Source organism: Lynx canadensis, chromosome E2 (assembly GCF_007474595.2).
Source record: "Lynx canadensis isolate LIC74 chromosome E2, mLynCan4.pri.v2, whole genome shotgun sequence".
In the NCBI taxonomy this organism is placed as follows: domain Eukaryota; kingdom Metazoa; phylum Chordata; class Mammalia; order Carnivora; family Felidae; genus Lynx; species Lynx canadensis.
Window position 1 is genome coordinate 45,845,182 of NC_044317.1, and position 26,387 is coordinate 45,871,568.

At 38.2% G+C, this 26,387-nt stretch overlaps 1 protein-coding gene across 1 annotated transcript; it reads left to right on the plus strand.

Annotated features, from left to right (window-relative positions):
- Positions 1-1,351: 1,351 nt before the first annotated feature.
- On the plus strand, positions 1,352-25,255 carry LOC115502523 (zinc finger protein 573). Its single transcript, XM_032591475.1, has 3 exons — positions 1,352-1,547; positions 2,630-2,728; positions 23,340-25,255. The coding sequence occupies exons 1-3, from the start codon at positions 1,379-1,381 to the stop codon at positions 25,049-25,051; spliced, it is 1,980 nt and encodes a 659-aa protein (XP_032447366.1). The 5' UTR covers positions 1,352-1,378; the 3' UTR covers positions 25,052-25,255.
- The last annotated feature ends 1,132 nt before the right edge of the window (positions 25,256-26,387 follow it).

The following is a 26,387-nucleotide window of genomic DNA, read 5'->3' on the forward strand; positions in this document are numbered from 1 at the left end:
CGGTTTGCCCTAAAATCAAAAAGAGTGATAGCAAATAGCTCAGTTTCCTCCTGATAAATGTTTGCTATCCAGTGTTTTTGTATTTATTATCCAATTTACTCAATCCACTTCTTGCGCTTAGTCTTTAATCAAAGGCTATGATGGAGCAGTAGGAGAGTGAAGTCCCATGAAGGACATAATTGAATTTCCTTTATAGGTCTCTGGTTTGATGAATTAGAGATGTTGATCCCATTTAATTACCACAGGTAGACTTTCAAATCCTCCACAGACCTGAATATTCTAGGCAGATGAGATGGAAATTGGAAGGTGGTCTCATTCTTAGTATGTGATGGTATCTCATGTTCTTGAGAATTGTACAATTGGTTGGAAGCTTTTATATTCTGCATCTTTCTGAGAAATTATTGAGAGACAGATATATCTATTTTGTGGTAGAATGTGATCTGTTGAATTTGGATAACGTTTATTTGATTATGGCTCCTCCTTCATCAGGGTATGCTTAGGAACAAGAAAAAATATTGAGTAACTGATGGATGATAACAATGAATGAGAATATTATCCTAAGGAATGTAAACGTGTTGATTTCTAGAATTGATGAAGACCTTTGAAATTTTGTCCAACCAAGTATATAAATGTCAGGGATGGATTAAATCTAAGATATCTACAATAAAATGGATTGTGACACAGCCAAAATTTATTTGTCAAAACAAAGAAAAATACTTACAATATATTCTGACAAAAGATGAACTCAATGCTTGTAGAAATGTCAAACTTTTTTGAAAAGCATTTTTTTTTTAACACAGAAATTCTTAGATTCAATATAGGAGGAAAATCCTATCTTCTTTTAACTCTATAGGGAAATAATTTAGAACTTCACATTTTTTGAGAATTTCTACATCATGCAACTAGCTGACTACATGATTATGCATTATACTTTATTAAATAGGAAAACTTTAGGGGCGCCTGGGTGGCGCAGTCGGTTAAGCGTCCGACTTCAGCCAGGTCACGATCTCGCGGTCCGTGAGTTCGAGCCCCGCGTCAGGCTCTGGGCTGATGGCTCAGAGCCTGGAGCCTGTTTCCGATTCTGTGTCTCCCTCTCTCTCTGCCCCTCCCCCGTTCATGCTCTGTCTCTCTCTGTCCCAAAAAAATAAATAAACGTTGAAAAAAAAAATTTAAAAAAAAATAGGAAAACTTTAATTTCATCCATTCCCCAGTAAGTCTGAGTTATTGTGATAGCTCACAACCTGCAAAGACTTATCTGTAGCAATAAGGTTCTTCAGGAATATGTAGACACTCCGCTTGGATTTTTCTAGCCCACTTGTACCTTATCGCTCCCTTTCTCTAATTCATTCCTATAATCTCCTGTATTTACATCTTGGAAATGTTTTTTTCACTTTCATACTACATGGGTTTGCAGTTTCAGGAATTAGTGACATTCAGGGATGTGGCCATAGACTTCTCTCGGCAGGAATGGGAATACCTGGACTCTGTTCAGAGGGACTTATACAGGGATGTGATGTTGGAGAACTATAGAAACTTGGTCTCACTGGGTAAGTTCATTTGTCACGAGAAATTTAGAATGTGCCCTGTGGTATGTTAACTTTCAACGCAGTGAATTTCAAAGCTGCCTTTCAAGACATAAGCTGAATGAATACCTTTTTCTTGTTCCCAGAGGAAGGTTTGAGGTCTGTCAGTTTGTCAGTGCCTCTGCCATTAACCATGGTCATTTTCTCTTTTGGTGATATTCACATCTCCCTCTGGCCCTTCTTGTCATTGCCTCCCTTTCTTACTGGCCAAGGGGTGGACAAAAATTCCTTATATTTATTCCATTTATAGCTATTGTCCAAGAGCCTGGTTTCCCATTATGTTCACACTGAATATTGCTATAGATTTGCTGTGTCTTCCACCAGTAGGACAATTGTTAGATGTAGATTTGTAATTGGCTGTGACAATGAGAAGAGTCTCTATAACTTATATAGTGGTGGATTGGATAAACAATATTCATTTAAAACTGAAGAGTACACATTTCATTTCCAATTTTATATGATTTATGGTTGAAAGTTACAATTCATGAACATGACATTTATAATTGAATGAATATTTTATAAGTGAATCAGGGTGCTTCTTACTTTCCTCTTAAGGCAATAAAATAATTATAATTGGTATTATGTCCCAGAAACTCTTCCTTGGGAGGGGGGAGCAGGGAATATATATACATACATACAAATTTAAGCATCAAATAACCATGTGATAATAGTATTATACCCATTTTACTTGCCAACATTGTGGAACAGTGTGTTAAAATGACTTCCTCAAAATCATAAGGTTGGTAGGTATTAAAGGAGAAAGAATTTGTGCTCAGGCCCTCAGCTCTAAAGAATGTTCTCAAACATTGTTAACTTTTCAATCACTTTGTTAAATGTTCTCTTAAGAGGAAGAGTCCGTATTAAATTAAAATAAAATTTCATCATACCTGCCTGGTTCCTTAAATCATCTCATCCTTCTATTATCTGAAATCTGTATCGGTAACATTTAACCTCTATTTCATTACAAATTTAAAGAAAACTAAAGATTTTGTGAGTTTTGCTTATATTTCTATACCATGTGGCCTTTTTTTTTTTTTCCTTGCAAGCAGGACACTCCATTTCTAAGCCAGATGTGGTTGACTTATTGGAGCAAGGAAAAGAGCCCTGGATGATTTTGAGGGAAGAAACACAAAGACAGTACACAGGTAAGGAGGGCAAAAGGAGGCCGTCAGGGCTGGTAGCAGCCTACATGGTAATGGGGAGGCGTACATCTCTGTGTTGTTTGTAAAGCCCTCCAAGGCACCAAGACTTGTGGAGCATGGGCTTGTGACCTGGGGAGGAAATAAAGGTCTCAACATGAACTATAGAGGAAACTTCAATTTTATTTACCAAGCACGTTATTTCTCTTACATTTCAAACCCATTTTCAGTGACAAGGAATCTCATTTTTCATTAGTGCAATCTTTTACCTGTATGTTGGATTCAACTGCTCTCCAGCTCCTCTTTTACATACACACACATATCAATGCAATGATAGTGAACATGACTTATCAAGTCCCTGCTCTCATGGAATTTACATTGTATTAGAGTGAGGATAACAGTAAACAGGTATATAGACAAATAATATTAGGCAATGGAATGAGCTATGACAGAAAGTAAGAAGAGATTGGGCCATTTGAGATAAAGTGGTTGGGGATGACTTTTCTGAGGTGATAACATTTGAGAGGAGACATGACATAAGGGCCCAGGACATGTGTTTGGGAAGAATATTCCAACCTAAATGAACAGCTTAGAAGACTCAAGAGGTGGCTGGGGGCCGTGAGGGAAAGGAATGAGGAGATTGGAGGGAGAGGGCCAGAGAGAGCTTTGTGAGTTTGAGCAGCACCATTGTAGACCAGAATAGAATGCCTAAGGGGAGCGTAATAAGTAATGAAGCCACACTACTGTTAAGAGTCAGATCATATGAGGTTTTATTGGATTTGAATTGTTAGAAATAATAAGTATTAGAATCAATTATATTATCTGTTTTTATTTAATTAATTTATTTTTTAAGTCTTATTTATTTTTGAGAGAGAGAGAGATAGAGTGCAAGCAGGAAAGGGGCAGAGAGAGAGGGAGACACAGAATCTGAAGCAGGCTCCAGGCTCTGAGCTGTCAGCACAGAGCCCGATGTGAGGATCAAACTCACAAACCGTGATATCATGACCTGAGCCAAAGTTTGACACTCACCTGACTGAGCCACCCAGGTGCCCCTTTTTGTATTTAATTAACTTTTTTTTTTAATTCTTGTTTTTAAATTTTAAATTTTATATCATTTATTTATTTTTAGAAGTTTATTGGGGCGCCTGGGTGGCTCAGTCGGTTAAGTGTCTGACTTCAGCTCAGGCCATGATCTCGCGGTCCGTGAGTCCAAGCCCCGCATTGGGCTCTGTGCTGACCGCTCAGAGCCTGGAGCCTATTAAGGATTCTGTGTCTCCCTCTCTCTCTGACCCTCCCCCGTTCATGCTCTCTCTGTCTCAAAAATAAATAAATGTTAAAAAAATTTTATTTTTAAAAGTTTATTTATTTTAGAGAGAGAGTGAGAGAGAATGGGGGAAGGGCAGAGAGCAAGAGAGAGAGAGACTCCCAAGCAGGCCCCCCACTGCCAGCACAGAGCCCAATGTGGGGCTCAAACCCACAAACCATGAGATGATGACCTGAGCCGAAATCAACAGTTGGACGCTCAACCAACTGAGCCCCCCAGGTACCCCTAAATCATTTTTTTAATGTTAGTCAGGGGCGCCTCGGGTGGCTCAGTCAGTTAGGCATCCGACTTTGGCTCAGGTCATGATCTCTCGGTTCAGGAGTTCAAGCCCCACATTGGGCTCTGTGCTAACGGTTCAGAGCCTGGAGCCTGCTTCGGATTCTGTGTGTGTCTCTCTCTCTCTGCCCCTCCCCTGCTCTCTCTCTGTCTGTCTCTCAAAAAAATTAACAAATGTTAAAAAAATAAAAAATTAAATAAAATGTTAGTCAAATACAGTGACATCTGGGTGGCTCAGTCAGTTAAGCATCTGACTCTTGATCTCAGCTCAGATCTTGATCTCAGGGTCATGAATTCCAGACCTCAGTTGGTAGTGTCTCAAAGGGGGAAAGGCAAGGATGGATGTTATTGACATGGAAGTTTTGTTTAGGGCCAGTTTTTCAATGTGGGCACTAGGATTGGGTGAAGATCAAGATATAACAGTGGGAAATTAGTGGAAATTACATAAGAATTTTGAGGCTCAGGATTCAAAGAATCCTAGAGCACAAATTCTGTTGATGTTTTCCATTGAAGAGTTGATGGATCTTTCCTGGTAATGAACTTTCTGGTAATGAACAATCAAGCCAATTGCCTGTATAAGAAACTCCAGGAAAGTAAAATTGTGCTGTGAAAACAGTGGGATAATTACATCGTGTTAATATAGACAGGAGGGTACATTCAGGGATTGGCAGTTCTCTGTGTCTAGGCTGAGTTGAGGGGAGCATGTCCTTGCAAACACCCTGAAAAGTATGCCTAGAGAATCCTTACATCAGACTTTGTAACCATCTGTGGAGCAGCCCACTTCTTAAGTCAGGGCAGTTCCCCCTCTGAGACATTACCAAAGCTCTTTAGAGGTGGTGTTTTCCTTTACCACATAAAGGGGACATGTGTCTTGTTATATTAATGAAAGTGATGGGCACCTGAGTGACTCAGTCAGTTGAGTGTCCAGCTTTGGCTCTGGTCATGGTCACACGGTTTGTGAGTTTGAGCCCTGTATTGGGTTCATTGCTGTCAGTGCAGAGCCCTCTTCGGATCCTCTGCCCCCTTTCTCTCTGTGCCCCTCCCCCACTCACGTTCGTTCTCTCTCTCTCTCTCAAAAATAAGTAAAACGCTTTTTAAAAAAATGAAGGTAGGGACACCTGGGTGGCTCAGTCAGTTAAGTGTCCAACTTTGGCTCAGGTCATGATCTCCCAGTTCATGTGTTTGCGCGGTCTGTGAGTTCAAGCCCTGTGTGGGGCTCTGTGCTGACAGCTCAAAGCCTGGAGCCTGCTAAAGATTCTGTGTCTCCCTCTCTCTCTGACCCTCCCCCGTTCATCCTCTATCTCTGTCTCAAAAATAAATAAACATTAAAAAAAAATTATGGGGCGCCTGGGTGGCTCAGTTGGTTGGTCGTCTGACTTCAGCTTAGGTCATGATCTCACAGTTCACGAGTTCAGGCCCCACATTGGGCTCTGTGCTGACTGCTCAGAGCCCGGAGCCTGGTTGGGATTCTGTGTCTCCCTCTCTCTCTGCCCCTCCCCCACTCAAGCTCTGTCTCTCTCTCTCTCTCTCTCAAAAATAATAAATAAACATTAAAAAAATTTTTTTTAATTAAAAAAATCAAGGTGACTTCTGGATCCCACCCCAAGGGCAGGGGCTGGAGGACCAACCATGTGTTGGAGGGTTTCAGTCCCAACCCCCAGACTCTTGGGAGGGGAGAGAAGCTGGAGGTAGAATTAGCCAATGGCCAATGAGTTAGTCATGACTATGCAATGAAGTCTCCATAGAAACCAGAAGGACTGTGTTCTTCTGGGTTGGTGAACAAGTGTAGATATGGGGATAGTGGCACACCTGGAGAGGACATGGAAGCTCCAAGCTTGCCCTATGTACCTCTTCATCTGACTATTGATTCCTATCCTTTAATAAACTGATTAACATAAGTACACATTTCCCTGAGTTCTATGAGCCACTCTAACAAATTAAAAGAACCTAAGGAGGAGGTCATTGGAACCTCCAATCTATAGCTGTTTGGTCAGAAGCACAGGTAATAAACAGCCTGGGGCTTGTGACTGGTGTCTGAGTGGGGGATGGAAAGCAGTCTTGTAGGGATTGAGCCCTTAACCTGTGGAATCTGATGCTATCTCCAGGTAGGTTGTGTCAGAATTGAGTTGAATTCTCAGACACCCTGCTGGTATCAGAGAATTCTTGGTGCTGGGGATGGGAGGTAGGGAGGGGAGGAAGGGAGGGGAGTGCTTCTCCACCACCATGTTGGAATTGTGCTGGGAAACTGAAAGAGTTGATGTCAGTAAAACTATATATTGGCGCCAGCTCTTTTCTCGTATGCTTCTACACTTAGGTTAACAGACACATATCTTAAGGAAGACTTTAGTTGAAGGATACATTGGGCCCAGTTTAGTTTCAGTGAATTAAGCACAGGGCCATTCCAATATGCTTCTATGGATAAGTTTTACAAACACCTACATCTCAGTGAATGAAGAGGTTACTTGCAAAAAAACCCAAAAAACTATAATATTCTTACAACATTATGAAAACCCTTGGGTGATCTGGGCAAAGGATTAACAAAACACTTTCCCATTCTGTATAAGGATTTGGTCTTCTAATTCTGCTTCCTTAAAAACAGACAAACCAGAATGTGTTGACTATGTTAATCAGTCTCATTATTTACGGTAAAATTGACCCAGTTGCTGAATTGCACCTGGCCAGACGGAGAGAACACCGTATTTTGGCTTCCTCTAAAGACAGTATTTATTTAAGTACATTTATCAAAACTAAGTAATGAACGTTTGTACCATACTATTAATACTATTTAATCATAGACTTTGTTCAGATTTTACCAGTTTTCCACAAATGCCTTTTTTTCTGTTCTCTGATCAAATCCAGGATGCCATTTGGTATTAGTCAAAATGTTTCTCTAGTCTTTACCAATCCGTGACAGTTTCATGGGCTTTCTGGTTTTTCACATCCTTGAAACTTGCATTTATTATTTCAGATATTCCTGAAGTCTGCTATTGGACTGCTATTTACTGATAAGTACATTTTTGTTCAATTTTGGTGACAGTCCCACAGAAGGGATGGCATGATCTCAGTGCATATTAGAGGGTCCATGACATATGTGTTGTTACTGTTGCTGTCAATGTTAAACATTCTGTTAAGGTACTATCTGCCAGGTTTCTCCACTGTAAAGTGACTATTTTTCCCTTTCTAAATTTTTTTTTTATGTTTTTATTTATTTTTGAGAGAGAGACAGAGTGCAGGCAGGGAAAGGGCAGAGAGAGAGGGAAACAATCCTTAGCAGGCTCCAGGCTCAGCATGTCAGCACAGAGCCCGATGCGGGGCTTGAACTCACAGACTGCGAGATCATGACCTGAGCCACCCAGACACCTCCTATTTTTCCCTTTCTAATTGATAAACATCTTGGGGGAGAAACTTTGAGACAATGCAGATAACCTATTTCTCTTCCAATTTTCACTCGGTTTTCTGTAGCCACCAGTGTGGATTTTGCTTGGACTCATTTCAAAATTTTCAACCTCTTTTTCTATGGGAAGCAAATTTTACTATCCAGAATACAATATTTGCACAGTTCTCTTTGCCTTTAGCAGTACAGTATCCAGTCAAAATGATGTGTTCTAGAATTGTTTAGTTCTTCTTCATCCTCTTCAATTTGATTATATTATCCATTTTTTGTAGAATTAGTTCAATTTGTTATTTTAGGTACCTCTCCTGCCCTACATCCTGTTTCATATTTATTTATTTATTTCAGGTGTATGTGAACTATTACAGTGGTTCTAAGAGTAGGAACTATACAGAAAAGAATTCTCATGGGGCGCCTGGGTAGCTCAGTCGGTTGAGCATCCGACTTCGGCTCAGGTCATGATCTCACAGTTTGTGGGTTCAAGCCCTGCATCAGGCTCTGTGCTGACCGCTTGCTTAGAGCCTAGAGCCTGCTTTGGATTCTGTGTCTCCTTCTCTCTCTGCCCCTCCCCCGCTCATTCTTTGTCTCACTCTGTTTCTCAAAAATAAATCAATGTAAAAAAATTAAAAAAAAAAAGAATTCTCATGAAGTGTTGTTGCCCTTTCAATTTTGTTTTGTTTTTATTTATTCATTTTGGGAGAGAGAGAGCATGTGCAAGTGGGGGAGGGCCAGAGAGAAAGAGAAAGAGAGAGAGAATCCCAAGCAGGTTCCACACTGCCAGTGCAGAGCCTGATGCAGGTCTGGGACCCACAAACCACGAGATCATGACCTGAACCAAAGTCGTATGCTCAACCAACTGAACCACCCAGGCACCACCCCCCCCCTTCAATTTTGATACCCTGGTCTCATTTTTTCTACCCTATTCCCACTCCTTCAAAGTAAGTGATCCCATCAGTTTCTGGTTTATTCTTCCTGATTTCGTTTACATAGATACTTTTATGAGGTCCCATTCTTACATTGAACCTTAGCATATCTTAGATTCTCAATTACTCCTTGCTGTTTTCCCTTAATAATTTATCCTGGAAATTACTTCTTACAGCAGATAGAGAGCTTCCTCATTGCTTTGTGACTGCTTAGTACTCCTATATGTGGATGTGCCATTGTTTATTCAGTGACTTTCTTCTGTTTAGGCTTTTAGGTTGTTTTCAATGTGTTGTGGTTATAAATAACACAAAAGCAAATAGTCTGACCCATATGTATTTTTGTAATATCATTGGAAGTTTAACTTCCAGGTTGATTCCTAGAAGTGTGGTTTCTGGTTCCAAAGATACTTGCTTATGTGTTTTGTGTGTGTGTGTGTGTGTGTGTGTGTGTGTGTGTGTGTGTGTGTGTGTTTAATCTTTATTTTAAGTAGGCTCCACGTCCCATGTGGGGCTTAAACTCATGATCCTGAGCTCAAGAGTTGCATGCTCTACTGACTGAGGCAGCCAGGTGCCCGATGCATGTGTGTTTTCGTATGATATTGCCAAAATCACCCCCCAGTCGGGTTTTACTAGTTTGTGTTTCCACCAGCCATGTATGAGAGTATCTTAACAACAGTAAACATACCTATTGTTCAGATCATAAAAAAATACTCTGAATAAAAACTCAACAACAGAATATATTGTCATACTTTTAACTTTTTACAAACCCAACAGGGAAAAAATGGTATCTTGTTTCAATTTACATTTTCTTTATGAGTCAGTGAAACATTTTTTCATATGTTTAAGAGCGATTTCTATTTCATGAATTGTTGGGTTTGTGTCTCTCCCCCATTTTCTTTTTGTTTTTTAAAGTTTATTTATTTTGAGAGAGCTAGACCAAGTGTGTGAGGGGCAGAGAAAGAGGGAGGGAGGGTGGGAGGGAGGGAGAGAGAGAGAGAGAGAGAGAGAGAAGGAGAGAGGGAAAGAGAATCCCAAGCAGGCCCCACCCAACTCTGGGCTCACTCTCACAAATCATGGGATCATGACCTGAGCTGAAATCAAGAGTCAGACGCTTAACCAACTGAGCCACCCAGACACCCCTTTATTTTTTAAGTAGGCTCCAGGCCCAGCATGGAACTCAACACAGGGCTTGAACTGAGATCAAGACCTGAGCTGAGATCAAGAGTCGAATGTTTAACTGACTAAGCCACACAGTGGTGCTCTTGAAGATTTTATTTTTACGTAATCTCTTCACCTAGCATGTGGCTTAAAGTTACAACCCTGAGATCAAGAGTTGCATGCTCTTCCGACTGAGCCAGTCAGGCGCCCCCGAGAGTGATTTTATATATTAAGAGTATTAGCCCTTTGTCTGAAGTGTATGTTGCAAATATTTTCTCCCAGTTTCTCAATTGTTTTTTTTATTTTGATTATGGGAGTTTATTTACTTTTTAATATAGTCAAATTCATCAGTCAGTCTTATTATCTCCGAATTTTGTGTCTTGGTTAGAAACTATCTCAAGGTTAAGGATAAATATACATATTTTCTTCCATTACTTGTATGGTTTTATTTTTTACATGTAAATCTGTAAACCATTTGGAAATTATTCTTGTGTGTAAAATAAGGTCCTGGGGCACCTGGCTGGCTCAGTCAGTTAAGCATCTGACTCTTGGTTTCGGCTCAGGTCATGATCTCACAGTTCACGAGTTCTGGCCCTGAGTCAGGCTGTCTGCTAACAGTGCAGAGCCTGCTTGGGATTCTTTCCCTCTCCCTCTCCCTCTCCCTCTCCTCCTACTGCGTGCATGGTCTCTCTCTCTCTCAAAAATAAACTTAAAAAATAAGTAAAAAACATAAATAAAGAAAGTAAGTATGGGTCTAATGAAATCTTTTTCCGTATGGCTACCTCAGTTGTCCCAACACCATTTATTTAAACATCTATCTTTGTTCCCTTCATTTGAAATGCCACCTTTATCAAATAATAAATTTCCATATATTCTTGGGTTGTTTTCTGAGCTTTCTATTCTGTTCTACTGTTTTATTTGTGTATGCATGTACCAATATTGCATTGCTTTTATTATGGGTACATTGTAGCACATTTTAATGTTTGTTAGAGCTAGTCCTCCCTTTTAGATTTTCAGTGTTTTTCTGCCTATTTTTGAATGTTTGTTTTTCCATGTAAACTTGATTATTAACTTTTCTAACTCCATGAAAAGTTGTTGGTATTTTATTTGCATTGCACTAAATTTACAAATTAATTTATGAGGAACTGAGGTCTTTATAATGTCTTCCAATCCAAGAAGAGGGGTTGTTTCTCCATTTGTTTGAGGCTATTTCTATGTCTTTCAGGAGTGTTTATAATTTTTCTGAAATAGGTTTTACGTATTTTTATTAATTTTATTCTTCAATGTTTAATCTTGTTCTTTACTGTTATAAATCACATTTTCTCTCCCATTTTGTACTTTACCTAGTTATGGTTTTCCAGTAGAAAGACTCCCAATTTTTTCAACAGGTTTATTGCTATATAATTTATGTAACATGTAATCAGTCTTTGAAAATGAACAAGTAAAAAAAATTTTTTTAAGTTTTTATCATTTGTTTATTTATTAAATGTTTATTTATTTTTGAGAGAGAGACAGAGTATGAGAGGGAGAGGGACAGAGAGAAAGAGGGATATATAGAATCAGAAGCAGGATCCAGGCTCTGAGCTATCAGCACAGAGCCTGACACGGGGCTCAAACCCACGAACTGTGAGATCATAACCTGAGCTGAAGTCAGACGCTTGTCCAATTGAACTACCCAGGCACCCCATTTTTTAAAAAATATTCATTTATTTTTGAGAGAGAAGAGAGAGAGAGTGTGTGAGCAGGGAAGGGGCAGAGAGAGAGGGAGACACAGAATCCAAAGCAAGCTCCACACTCTGAGCTGTCCACACAGAGCCCTACGCGGGGCTTCAACTCACTAACCATGAGGTCATGACCTGCGCCTAAGTCAGTTGCTTAACCGACTGAGCCACCCAGGCGCCCCCTGCCCCCCCCAAATTTTTCTTAAATAAAATGAACAAGTCAGGGATGCCTGGGTGGCCCAGTTGGTTAAGCATCTGACTTTGGCTCAGGTCATGATCTCCCGGTTCGTGGGTTCGGGCCCCAGAACAAGCTCTGCACTGACAGCACTGAGCCTGCTTCAGATCTTGTTTCCTTCTCTCTGCCCCTCCCCAGCTTGCATGCTCTCTCTCTCTGAAAAATAAACATTTAAAAAACAAAAAAAGGGCAAAAAGGCTCTTCCTTAAAGTGAACAAGTCAGTGTTTTTTTATATAATCACATTTTGTGCAACCATCACCAGTGTATAACCCATCACCCCATGAAGAAACCTGATACCCACTAGCAGTCACTCTGTATACCCAGCATCTGATAAACCACTAGTCTACTTTCTGTCTCTAAATATTTGATTATTAGGAATATTTGTATATACATAGAATCATGTAATATGTAGCCTTTTATGAATGTCTTCTTTCATAATATTTTTGAGATTCATCAACATAATATGAAGTATCAATACTTTATTCTTTTTTGTGGCCGAATAATATTCCATTCTATTATTTCTTTTGTTGCTTTGCTTTTAGTATCATACTTAGGAAATCATTGTGTTATCCAAGTCTCAAAAATTTACTGCAGTGTTTTTTTTCTAAGCAGTTATTAGTTTTAGTTCTGACATTTGGCCTTTGATCCATTTTGAGTTAATTTTCATGTGCGCTATACGGTGTGAGGTTCCAACTTCATTCTTTTGTGTGTGAATATCCACTTATTCCTAACACTGTTGCTTAAGACTCCATTGAATTTTTTTGGTTCCCTTTTCAGTAATGAATTGATCATAATTTGAGATTTTATTTCTGCACTCTGCATTCTATTCCATTGATCTATATATCTGTATATGCCAGCACCATACTGTCTTGATTTATTGTAGCATTGTAGTAAGTTTTGAAATCAGGAAGTGTGATTTCTGTTATTTTGTTCTTTTTTGTTTGTTTTTAAAATTATTTTGGCTATTTGGAGCCTCCTATATTTCTATATAATCAGATTGTCATTTTCAGCGACAAGAGCAGTTGACATTTTGATGCAGTGGATTGCATTGCATCTGTTGATCAGTTTGTGGAGCATTGTAATCTTAGCAGTATTGTCCTTCATGAACATGAGAGGTCTCTCCTTTTATTTAGGTATTTAATTTCTTTCCACAGTATTTTTAAATTGTCAATGTATAGATCTCAGGCTTCTTTTGTTCAACCTATTCCTACATATTTTATTCTTTTTGATATAATTGTAAATGGCATTTCTTTCTTAATTTTGTTTCTGGATTGGTACCCTTGGTCTTATTTTTTAAAAGTTTTACCCTTTATATCCTGGTATACTATTATATCATCTATAAATAGGGATAGTTTTATTTGTTCTTTACCTCTTTTTCCTATCTCTGATTTATCTTGTCTAATCAAATAGTTAATATCTTTAGTACAGTTAAACAAAATTTTTTTTAATGTTTATTCATTTTTGAGAGACAGAGAAAGAGCATGAATAGGGGAGGGGCAGAGAGAGAGGGAGACAGAGAATCTGAAGCAGGCTCCAGGCTCAGAACTGTCAACACAGAGCCCAAACCGGGGCTTAAACCCACAAACCATGAGATCATGACCAGAGCCAAAGTCAAACGCTTAACTGACTGAGCCATCTCTTTAGTACAGTTTTGAATACTTGCAGAGATAGTCAGCTTCCTCGATTTGTTCTTGATCTCAGCAGAAATCCTATGTTTCCCCACCTAATAAGATACTAGCTTTAGAAATGAGAGAGAGAAAGAGTGAGTGTGTGTGTGTGTGTGTGTGTGTGTGTGTGTGTGTGTGTGTGTGTGTATTTTATGTTGTGGAAGTATCCCTGAGCTCCTGTTTGCTTGGACTTTTCTTTGTTAGTATATTATATGGTCTCTCTTGATATTCAGAAGTTATTTTGGCCCATATTTTCTTTTAGTGTCTCTTATCAGGTTTAGATATTAATATTTTTTTCATAAAAATTATAAAAGACTTAGGAAGCTTTCCTTCTTTTTCAATGACCTGGAACACTTTATGGAGCATTAGCTCTATAGCTAAAAGCAGTCATGGCCTTCTGCGACTTGTCTCCCAATAGGTCCTCCAAAAAGGACAAATGAATGAAAAAGTAGTAAATCTAGACAATCCACATCCTAGCATATCTTTAAGGCAAGATACCAAAAATTCCAGATATCTGTAAGAAAAGGACTAAAGTTAAAAACTCCAGGACACTCTCCCAGTAAAGGTGGTTTTTCTTGCTCTATAATAGTAAAATTAATTAGTATTCAAAATGCATAACCATGAAAATGATTTTTACATAGATCACCAACTGATAAGATTTTGCCATGTCTATTTTATTTCTCTCTACACTACATTTATGGAGGTATTTGAAGGCATGTCTTAGGCATCATGACTTGACCCATGAATCATTCAGCAAACGTCTCCTGAGAATAAGGATAGTTCCACAAATAAGGGTATTTTTTTCTTTTTTTTTTTTTTAAGTGTATGTGTATATATGTTTGTATATAATCTCTACACTCAACATGGAGCTCAAACTCATGACCCAGAGATCAAGAGTCACATGCTCTTCTGACTGAACCAGCCAGACACCCCAAGGGTGTATGTCTAAAAATTAATATAAATATTTTTCACAGAGAGGAGGTTCTGTTTTATATAATTGCTAAAATTATTCTCAGGAATTATTCTTTATGCATTTATTGACATAATCATGAGATTTTTTTTTCTCCATTGTTCTGTTACTGTGTTGAATTCTGTTTATTGACTGAATTCTGGAATCCAGTTCTAGTCATGGTGTGTTGATATATTATCCCTTTTCAATATTGTTAGATTTGAATTTTTAATATTTCCTTTACGTTTCATGAATGAGATTAAACTATATTCTTACTTTTTAAGATTGGATATAATGATTATGTTAGCTTTATGAATGTGTTTAGGAGAATGTACCCTTTCTCCCCCCTTTTGACATGGTTGGGTTGATGAATATTCCAGAAAAACCATCTGGGCCTTCAGTTACCATTGTAGATTTTTTTTAAAAACTTACTCAGATTGGGGTACTGGGCTGGCTTGGTTATTAGAGCATGTGACACCTGATCTTGGTGTTGTGGGTTCGAGCCCCACACTGTGGGTAGAGATTACTTAAAAAAAAAAAAGTTTTTTTAAATAATAAAACTCAGATTACACCATGCTAGAATTGTTGAAGTTTTCTGTGTGTTGATTTTATAGAGGTTACTTTCTAGAGATTTATGCATTTCATCCACATTATTAACATAATGGGTTTTTTTTCATGATGTCATTTTACTGCATTTGAGGTGTGGAGGGCCGATAAGTGAGGTCCCTCTTAGCTCACATCCCTGCATTGGATATTGCTGCAGTCTCCTTCCTCTTTATCAGTCTTGAGAGAATCACATTAGTAACATTGCTTTGAAATACAATATCGGCATTGTGGATCCTCTATGGTTTTTGTGGGCTCTATTTTGTAAGATGACTTTTATCTTTCTTTCTAATTTGTTTTTATTTTGTTGCTCTTTTTCTGGCTTCTTGCAATAAATGTTTAGGTGATTAATTTTCATGTTTTCTCACATGTATGCATATCTGTTGTATAAATTTTTTCTACTGTAACTACATTAGATTGGAATGGATGAAGATATTATAATTTGGTTTAAAATTTCTTTGTTTTTGGGGCGCCTGGGTGGCGCAGTCGGTTAAGCGTCCGACTTCAGCCAGGTCACGATCTCGCGGTCCGGGAGTTCGAGCCCCGCGTCAGGCTCTGGGCTGATGGCTCAGAGCCTGGAGCCTGTTTCCGATTCTGTGTCTCCCTCTCTCTCTGCCCCTCCCCCGTTCATGCTCTGTCTCTCTCTGTCCCAAAAATAAATAAACGTTGAAAAAAAAATAAAATTTCTTTGTTTTTAATGTTTATTATTTTTGAGAAAGAGATGGAGTGAGTGGTGGAGGGGGAGAGAGAGAGAGAGAGAGGGAGACACAGAATCCAAAGCAGGGTCCAGGTTCCAAGCTGTCAGCACAGAGCCCAACACTGGGCTCGAACCCATGAACCGCAAGATCATGACCTTAGCCAAAGTCAGATGCTTAACTGACTGAGCCACCCAGGCACCCCTTGGCTCAAAATTTCTGTATAAAAGTTTAGGAAATACTACCTTAGGTCTACTATTTTCTTTCTCCCAGCTTTTTGTTTTTAAAATTCATCAAGCCAAATGAGAATATTAAAAACATATATGTAGTTGAGGTGCCTGGGTGGCTCAGTCAGTTAAGCATCCAGCTCTTGATCTCAGCTCAGGTCTTGATCTCAGGAGTTTAAGGTCATGAGTTCAAGCCCCGTGTTGAGCTCCATGCTGTGTGTGAAGCCTACTTAAAAAAAAAAAAAAAAAAAGTATATGTGTATGTGTGTGTGTGTGTGTGTGTGTGTGTGTGTGTGTGCATATATATGTTAGTTAATTAGCCTTCACACAGATTTAACTTTGGATATTAACATTTGCCTTTTTCTCTCTCTATATGCACCTTTCTTCTTGGCTCACTTGATGGTAAGTAGCAGTTACCATTAAATTTTACCTCTCAAACACTTCTGTATGCATTTCCTAAAACTAAAAACTTCTATGTAGTCACACTATTATTATCATAGCAATTCAGCCCTACATCTAACATAGAGTCCATATTTCAGTTTTTGAACTTTTCTCCAAAAATGCCATTTGTAAAATTTGTTTCCAGGATCCATTCCAGACTCATATACTGTATTTGGATGTGAGGCTTTGTATCTTACTGTCATCCTACCTTTTTTTTTTCCCCTTTGAGTTTGATTATTTTGTAGCATCCAGTGTAGTTTTCTCATGGAATATCTGCTTTCTAGGTTTGATGTTTTCTTCTTATGATTAGAATAAGGTTAAACATTTTTACCCAGACTACCACAGAGGTGGTATGTAAAATTTTTTTAGTAAACTTTATTTTAGAATGATTTTAGATGTAGAAAGTTACAAAGATAGTAGAGAGACTTCTGTATATATCTCTTCTGATTTCTATCATTGTTAACAACATCATTCAGATACATTTGTCAAAACTAAGAAAATGACTTTCATATTAACTAAACTCTAGATTCTATTTGTGTATTTCACCAGTTTTTCCATTAATGTCATTTTTCTGTTCCAGGATCCTTCCATTCTGGGTACCACATTGCATTTATTTTTCATGTCTCCCAGTCTCTCTTCCAGTCTCTCCTGGTTTGTGACAGTTTTTTAATCTTTCCTTGTCTTTCAGGAATTTGACTGTCTTGACAGACTCTACCAGGTCCTGCAGAATATTCCCTATTCTGAGTCTGTTGTTTTTCTCATACTTACACTGGAGATAGGGGTTTTTAGAAAGACTGCAGCAGAAGTGAAATGTCCTTTTCATCGCATCATGTGCGGGGTACATGATATCCACTGGTGATGTTAACCTTCTTTCTCCCCTCCAAAGTTACTATTTTTCCTTTTCTATACTCTACTCTTTAGAAGCAGCTCACTAAGTCTAGCTTACCCTGGGGGGCAAGGGGCCTGGATTGGGAATTAAGCTTCTGTAGGGTAGGAAATCTATATATTTTATCCGGAATTCTGTATAAAAGATTCGTCTCTTGGGGCACCTGGGTGGCTCAGTCAGCGTCCAACTTCAGCTCAGGTCATGATCTCACAGCTCATGGGTTCAAGCCCCGCATCGGGCTCTGTGATGACACCTCAGAGCCTGGAGCCTGCTTTGGATTCTGTGTCTCCCTTTCTCTGCCCCTCCCCCGCTTGTGCGTGCTCTCTTTCTCTCTCTCTCTCTCTCAAAAATAAATAAAACATTTAAAAATTTTTAAAAAAAGATTTGTCTCTTCCCCCTTTATTTCAGTGTGGGCTTATCCATATTTATTTTAGACTTTGAGTTACAATTAAATGTTATTTCTTTTGCTTTGAACATTGATAGCTCTTTTAGTTTGGTTCTTGTGTCCATATAATATCCCCGTCCTTTTGTTTTTTGAGGATTTCTTTCCTGGTACTGTTTTCAGATTCATTTTGTTTTTTTCCCCTTCCCTGGTCCTAGAATCAGCCATTTCTCTTAAGAGCCCTGGTTTCTTTTACTGGAAGATAGTATTTAGAAACCAAGATCTGAGAACTAGGTATACTAATTGTTGCTGGTATACCATTGCTTCTATGCCCTCTAAACAACCTAACTAGGTAATAAATGTCTGCATAGTCACCCATGTATATATACATGTATCTGTAATTGTTTTATTATCTATCTGTCTGTATTTACATTAAGCTAAACATGAGTTCTTACTGATGTCTGCAACTCCCATCCAGTATTTCAGGATGCATTCTAGCCTTCTTGTCTCATTTATCTGTAACTTTCTCCTCCAACAGTGACAAAACTGGCTTCTACCATCCATCATCCATTTACTTATTTGTTCACCCCCAGTGTACATGGAACAAGGCTTCAGAATTGTTTTCCCATGAGAAACAAATTTACTAACTTGGTAGTGCTTATGTGCAGTTCCATTTGCTTTTAATTTTCAGTCAAAACATTGATTTTTAAAGTTTATAACTATTATTGTAGCGTAGGGCACAGTTTGTTTTGGTGCATTGATCAACTACAAGCACTTCTTAATTTCCCAATATATGTTGATAATATATATTTTTTATAATATTAATTTCTAGTATAACTTGTGATCAGACAACACAATTTGTATGCTTTTGATCCTTTGAAATATGTAGAGACTTGATTTATAACACAGTTTACGGTCTGTTTTTATAAGTAATTTGTGACTGAAAAGGAACTGAATTTTGCAATATTTGGCTTATAGCCATTAAGTTCTAGTCCACATTTATTAAATGTCGCACCCAGAGTTTGGATTGTGTCAATATTTGGTTTATTTCAGGCTGTGTTAATAGATGGACACAAAATTAATAACCCTTATTAAGCAATCCTCCATGTGCATTGTAGAAAATTAGAAAATAGAGACAGGCAAAAGTGTTTTCAAGATATTAAAATACCTTATTCCTACCACTTTAACACCTTAGTGGATATAAGACATACATGCATATACATGTTCCTCTTTTTATTAATGAGACATCATATTCTTACTGTTTTATAACCTGATTTCTTTATCAGTGATTTTTCTATTTTATATTTCTATTACATTTTTATTTTATTGCATCTTCAAAACCCAAATCCTATTCATATTACCCCATTTGGCCCAATCTGATTTGTTCAAATCAGTATCCCAATGCAAGACTGTGCATTGTCTCTTTATCATATCACTGAAATCCCTCTTAATCTAAAACATTCCCTTTATTTCTAATACTAACCCTTTGAAGAGACAAGGCCACTTTTATATTGCAAAATTTGCCATCTTTTGAACTTATCTCAGTATTGTCCGTGGTATAGTTTGTTTATTCTCTACCCTTTGTATTTTTGTAGATTGGAAATTATTTTCTCTCTTGAGGGATTCACATTAAACATTTATGGCTCAAGTACATCATAGGCGGTTATGGGTACTCTATCAAAAGACACAACATGTATTGGATTACACTGTTAGTTTTGGAATGTTAAAACTTTATTAAGCTAACAGCTTGATTCCTTCATTCAGTTATATTTTTTGCTTTTGTAACTGAACAGAAGTCCCTCTGATCTTGCTTCGGCATTATGACAGCAATCAGTTCTGCAGTGATTACTCTCTTCATAGTTGTAAGAACAGTATACTTAATATGATTGGGAATTGTAAGGTAGTTGTTTCTTTCAATTCTATCATGATTTCTACAGTTTTTATTGACACGATCTATTTGGCTATTTGGTTATGTTGAAATATAAATTGATTGGAATGCACAGGAAAATATATTTGAAAAAAAAAGAAAGAATATATTTGATTTTTAGTTGCACATTATTTAATGAAAAAATAACTGGGAAATGGCTTCTGTTATCTGAAAAATAATGTTTTTTTTTTTTTTATTTGAGAGAGAGAGCAGGGGAAGGGCAAAGGGAGAGAGAGGGAATCTTAAGTAGGCTCCACACTCCACGTAGAGCCTGAGACAGGGCTCATTCCTATGACCCTGGGGTCATGACCAGAGTCAAAATTAAGAGTTGGTGGCTCAACTGACTGAGCCACCAGGGCACCCCATCATTATATTTTTATCTATCTTTCATTTACTTAATATGTTTAATCCAACATGATCACTTTTCCTGCTTTTTTTTTAAATTTTCACAATTATGACCAAACACAGCATAATATTCAGAAGCGTGTGTTTTTCAACAAAGCCATAAATCTTTTAAACTTTCCTTACTTTTTTAGCCCAAGATTTGTGAGCATTATCTTGTATCTTCCCTGCCTTGGTCTTGGAATCAAACATTTCTAGGGGCGCCTGGGTGGCTCAGTCAGTTGAGCGTCTGGCTCTTGATTTCAGCTCAGGTCATAATCCCAGGATTGTGGCATCAAGCCCCAAATCAGGCTCCACACTGAGCATGGAACCTGCTTAAGATTCTCTCTCTCTTTCTCTCCCTCTCTCTCTCTCTCTCTCACTCTCTCTCTCCTCATAAAAATAAATAAATATTTCTTTAAGGATTCTCTGATCATAATATTGGATATTTAGAGATGACAGTGTAAATGATCAGGGTGATGATTGCTATGCTAGCCTTTTTTTCCTTTTAGAGAGAGTGTGCACGTGAGTAGGGAGAGGAACAGAGAGAGAGAGAGCATCTTAAGCAGACTCCACACTCAGCGCAGAGCCCACCACAGGGCTCAATCCCTTGACCTGAGTCAAAATCAAGAGTTGGAAGCTCAATCAACTGAGCCACCTAGGCGCCCCAACTACTAGCCTTTTTGACATTTTTTTCTATTCCATGAAAATTGACCTGTTTCAGATTTTTGTCCTTTGTAGGATAGTTTTTGATCAATATTTTCCTGTTTGTCTTTCCCTTTCACAATTTTAATTTTTTGTTTGTTCTCCCTTTTGTTAATTAGTTTAGCTAATGTACCATCACATGTTGATTTTTTTTCCCCAAGAGATACCTTTTTGAATTTGTTTGTTGATTTTCTGTTTCCAAACTCATTAAAATTTGGTTTTTTATCTTTATTCTTTTTGTTTGTTTTCCTCTCACTTACTTTGATGTTTTTTCTAAGCTTTTATTAGTAAATTATTTATTTAATTTGTGTCAAGGTGACAGCTTTTCTCTGGGCATTAGGGCTGAATGTTGTACCTTCTGAAATGTAGTATTTTCATCTTTTGCCTGGTTATATTTCTCTACTTTCACTGTTTATTTCCTTAGTACAATAAAGATACTGACTCTGTTTTTTTATTTTTGACTGCTGACAGCTTTCAAGCCCCACCTCTCCTTCTGCTCCACTTTTGGGGAAGCTGATAAAAAGCCTGAGAGCTCCCTACATTGGTCCCCATGGAAAGTTCAAACCATGCAAACCCCTGCCCAGGAACCCTCAGCCCTGCACCACACCCTAACCAGCATAAAAAAAAAAAAACAACAAAAAACACCTAAGTCAATCTCTTTCCAATCACTCAAGTCCTTTTCAGATGTATTTAAGAACCACTCTGCTCTTTCTTTTTTTTTTTTTTTCAACGTTTATTTATTTTTGGGACAGAGAGAGACAGAGCATGAACGGGGGAGGGGCAGAGAGAGAGGGAGACACAGAATCGGAAACAGGCTCCAGGCTCTGAGCCATCAGCCCAGAGCCTGACGCGGGGCTCGAACTCACGGACCGCGAGATCGTGACCTGGCTGAAGTCGGACGCTTAACCGGCTGCGCCACCCAGGCGCCCCTGCTCTGCTCTTTCTAGGAAGCCTCATTATACGAGTAATAAATCGTTTCACACTTACATGACGTATGCATGTCATCATCAGTCTTGACATCCAAGTCAAAGTTTGTGTGGTTATCCATTCTGCCTCTGCTGGTTGTCCACTACATTTATTGATCTAGCATTTAATTAGTAAAGAGCCTTTAGTTTTCTAGATGGAGTGCTTTTTGTTTTCTGATGTTGCCCTTATTTTCAGCGTTATTTTCTGAGGTCAGAGTATGTATCATTCCACCTGCTATACACATCCCACAATTGAGTCACAGATGAATACTCTTTGCCCTTGACTTATGCCCCCTTCATTGTGCACTGATACTCCTGAGTCTTTTCCTGAATCTCGATTGCCATCTTCCAGCTTATATCTGATATTTCCTTTTAACAGTCAGTCCCAGACACTCTGGTACCCCAAAATATTCCTCCATATTATAATTTCTTGATTCTCTCCAGCATCTCCACGTGGAAGGAATTTCTTATTTGATTTGAGCACATATCTGTGAATTGACTGAAAACATATCAAAATACTTATCCGGGAAGTAGAAGGATGGCTGGTCTTGAAAATAAGGAAAAGGAAGAGAGGATGTGGTAAAGGAGATGAACCAACACAGATTTAGTATATTTAGAATGGAGAAGGAATAACAGAACTGAAGATAAGCAAGATCAATTAATTATTTAGCACCTATAATACATCATAACCCTGTAATTCAGTGATGAAAAAGGAAGAATTGTGTCTGCTCTGGGGGAAGTTTAAGGAACTGTTTAGAATATCAAATAAGGAGGGGCGCCCAGGTGGCTCAGTCAGTTAAGCATCCAACTTCAGCTCAGGTCATGATCTTGCGGTTCATGGGTTCAAGTCCTGCGTTAGGCTCTGTGCTGACAGCTCAGAGCCTGGACCCTGCTTCGGATTCTGTGTCCCCCCTCTCTCTGCCCCTTCCCTGCTCACAGTCTGTCTCTCTCTCTCTCTCTCTCAAAAATAAACATTTTAAAAAAATTTTGTATCTTAAAAAAAAAATCAAATAAGGAAATTAATGATATCATAATTGGAAACAAAGGGATGGTGGAAGGAATGAAGTGCTAGACCATAAAAAGGGAGACATGGATATAATACTCAGAGGTAGCAGATGCAGCCTTTCTAAGGGTAGGATATTCATCCTGAGACTAAAGGATGAGAAGGGTCAACCTACAAAGTACTCAGGTCTAAGGATTCTGGTCAGATGAAATCGTCTGTGGAAAGCATCAAATGATAGGGAAGTTTGTACCATATTCTAAATGCTGAAAAGAAGGAGACAGGGCGCAGAGGGGTCGGTGTTTGGACATGATGCCATATAGGTAAGGAGGAGTCCTGCTATCCTCAGAAAGGGGTTTGGATCGTATTCCAAGAGTAAAGAGAAATCACTGGACAAACCTAGGATGAATTCTTAACCTTTGATCTGTATTTAAATCAGTGATAGATTCAAAATAAAGATGCCATCCAAGGTATTTTTTTTCTCTCACTTCTAATGTAGTTGTCCGTGACACAGGCAGGATATCAGATTTATAACAAGCTTGCCAAAGATCGTGGTCCACACCTAAATTTCAGAAACTTCACTATCTTATGTAACTTCACATCTCTGAATTCTTGACCTTTCAAAAAGTTCATAACCATATTTTAAAATTCAATAAGTGCTTCATTTATTACAAGTGTTGGTTCATATTTCTTTCACAGAAGTCCCATATTCTCTGTATAAGAAATATAAATATTTTTTTGTTTTCTTCTTTTCTTTCAGATTTGGATTTACATTGTGAGGTAATCAGCTATGTAGAAATGCCCACTTATGAAAAAGATGTATCTTCTACACAACATCAGAGCATATATAACAGAGAGAAACTCTATGAATGTAAGAAATGTCAGAAGAAATTTAGTAGTGGCTATCAATTTATTCTACATCACAGGTTTCATATTGGCGAAAGACTCTATGAATGCAAAGAATGTGGGAAGAACTTTCATAGTGGCTATCAACTTACCCTACATCAAAGATTTCATACTGTCGAGAAACCCTATCAATGTTCAGAATGCAGGAAGAACTTTAAAAGCGGTTATCAACTTACTGTACATCAGAGATTTCATACTGGTGAGAAAACCTATCAGTGTAGGGAATGTGGGAAGGCCTTTATTTATGCCTCACACATCATTCAGCATGAGAGAATCCACACTGGCGGGAGGCCTTATGAATGTCAGGAATGTGGGAAGGCCTTTAGTCAAGGTGGACACCTTAGAATTCATCAAAGAATTCATACTGGTGAGAAGCCCTATAAATGTCAGGAGTGTGGGAAGGCTTTTAGTAGGCGCTCAAACCTTGTTGAACATGGGCAAATCCATACTGATGAGAAACCTTATGTATGTGAGAAATGTGGAAAGGCCTTTAAAAGAGGTCATCAACTTACTGTACACCAGAGTGTTCATACTGGTAAAAAACCATATGAATGTAAAGAATGTGGAAAGGGCTATACCACTGCCTCATACCTTATTCTACATCAGAGAATTCATAAAGGTGGGAAACCATATGAATGTAAGGAATGTAAGAAAACCTTTACCTTGTATAGAAATCTTACTCGACATCAGTGTATTCACACTGGCGAGAAACTTTTTGAATGTAGGCAGTGTGGGAAGGCCTATACTACTGGCTCAAAACTTTTTCAACATCAGAAAACTCACACAGGTGAGAAGCCTTATGAATGTAAGGAATGTGGAAAAGCCTTTAGCTTATATGGATACCTTCATCAACATGAGAAAATTCATACTGGTGTGAAACACTTTGAATGTAAGGAATGTAAAAAAGCCTTTACTTTGTATAGAAATCTTATTCGACATCAGAGTATTCATACTGGTAAGAAACTTTTTGAATGTCAAGAATGTGGGAAGGCCTATAGTACTGGCTCAAACCTTGTTCAACATCAGAAAACTCATACTGGTGAGAAACCCTATGAATGTAAAGAGTGTGGAAAGACCTTTAGTTTGCATGGGTATCTTAATCAACATCAAAAAATTCATACTGGTGAGAAACCCTATGAGTGTAAAATATGTAGGAAAACCTTTACTTTCTATAGAAATCTAACTCTACACCAGAGTATTCATACTGATGAGAAACCTTTTAGATGTAAGGAATGTGGGAAAACCTTTAGACGTAGTTCACACCTTACTGCACATCAGAGCATCCATGCTGATAAGAAACCCTATGAATGTACGGAATGTGGGAAATCCTTTAAAATGTATGGATACCTTACACAACATCAGAAAATTCATACTGGTGGGAAACCCTATGATTGTAAGGAATGCGGGAAGACCTTTAGTCGTGCTTCAAACCTTGTTCAACATGGGAGAATTCATACTGGTGAAAAACCCTACGTGTGTAAGAAGTGTGGAAAAGCCTTCAGATATGGTTCAGCCCTTAAAGCACATCAGGGAATGCATACAGATAATGAAACTCTAAGAACATAAGGAATGTGAGAATGCCTTTAGGTATGGCCCAAACTTTTTTAATATCAGCCAGTTCACACTGGTGAGAAATTATTGAATGTTAGTCTTTATGGGTATGTCTTCACCAAATGAGAGAATTCATAATATAGTTATGATTTCAGTGTCACTCCTGTTTTAATGGAATATCTGACTATTTAAACAATGGCAAATTAAACCCTGAATAGCCAAAGCAGTCTTGAAAAAGAACAAAACTGGAGGTGTCACAATCCCAGATTTCAAGATATACTACAAAGCTGTAGTAATCAAAGCAGTATGGTACTAGCATAAAAACAGACACATAGGTCAATGGAACAGAATAAAGAACCCAGAAGTAAACCCATGACTATATGGTCAATTAATCTTCAACAGAGGAGGCAGAAATATGCAACTGAAAAAAAAAAACAGTCTCTTCAATAAATGATGTTGGGGAAACTGGACCACTTTCTTACACGATACACAAAAATAAACTCAAAATGGATCCAAGACCTAAATGTGAGATAGGAAACTATTAAAATTTTAGAAGCCAGCATAGGCAGTAATTTCTCTGACATCATCTGTAGCAACATTTTTCTAGATAGGTCCCCTGAGGGAAGGGAAGCAAAAACAAAAATGAACTATTGAGATTACATCAAAAGAAAAAGCTTTTGGGGTGCCTGGGTGGCTCAGTCGGTCAAGCGTCCAACTTTGGCTCAGGTCATGATCTCACAGTTTGTGAGTTCAAGCCCCATGTCGGGCTCTGTGCTGACATCTTGGAGCCTGGAGCCTGCTTCGGATTCTGTGTCTCCCTCTCTCTGCCCCTCACCTTCTTTTGCTCTGTCTCTCAGGAATAAAAAAAAAAACATTAAAAAAATTTTTTTTAATAAAAAGCTTTTGCACAGCAAAGGAAACAGTCAACAAAACTAAAAGGCAACCGACTGAATGGGAGAAGATATTTGCAAATGACATATCCGATAAAGGGTTAGTACCCCCAAAATATAAAAATTTGCAGAACACACACACACAATGTAATTAAAAAATGAGAAGACATGAACAAACATTTCTCCAAGGAAGACAAGATGACCAACAGACATATGAAAAGATGCTCAACATCACTCATCATCAGGGAAATGCAAAACAAAACCACAATGAGATACCATGTCACAACTGTCAAGATGGCTAAAATCAGCAACACAAGAAATAGCAAATATTGGTGAGGATGTGGAGAAAAAGGAAACCTCAGGCGCTGTGGTGGCAAGGCAAACTGGTGTAGCCACTGAAGAAAACAGTATGGAGTTTCCAGAAAAAATTAAAAATAGAATTAACATAGCACCCAGCATTT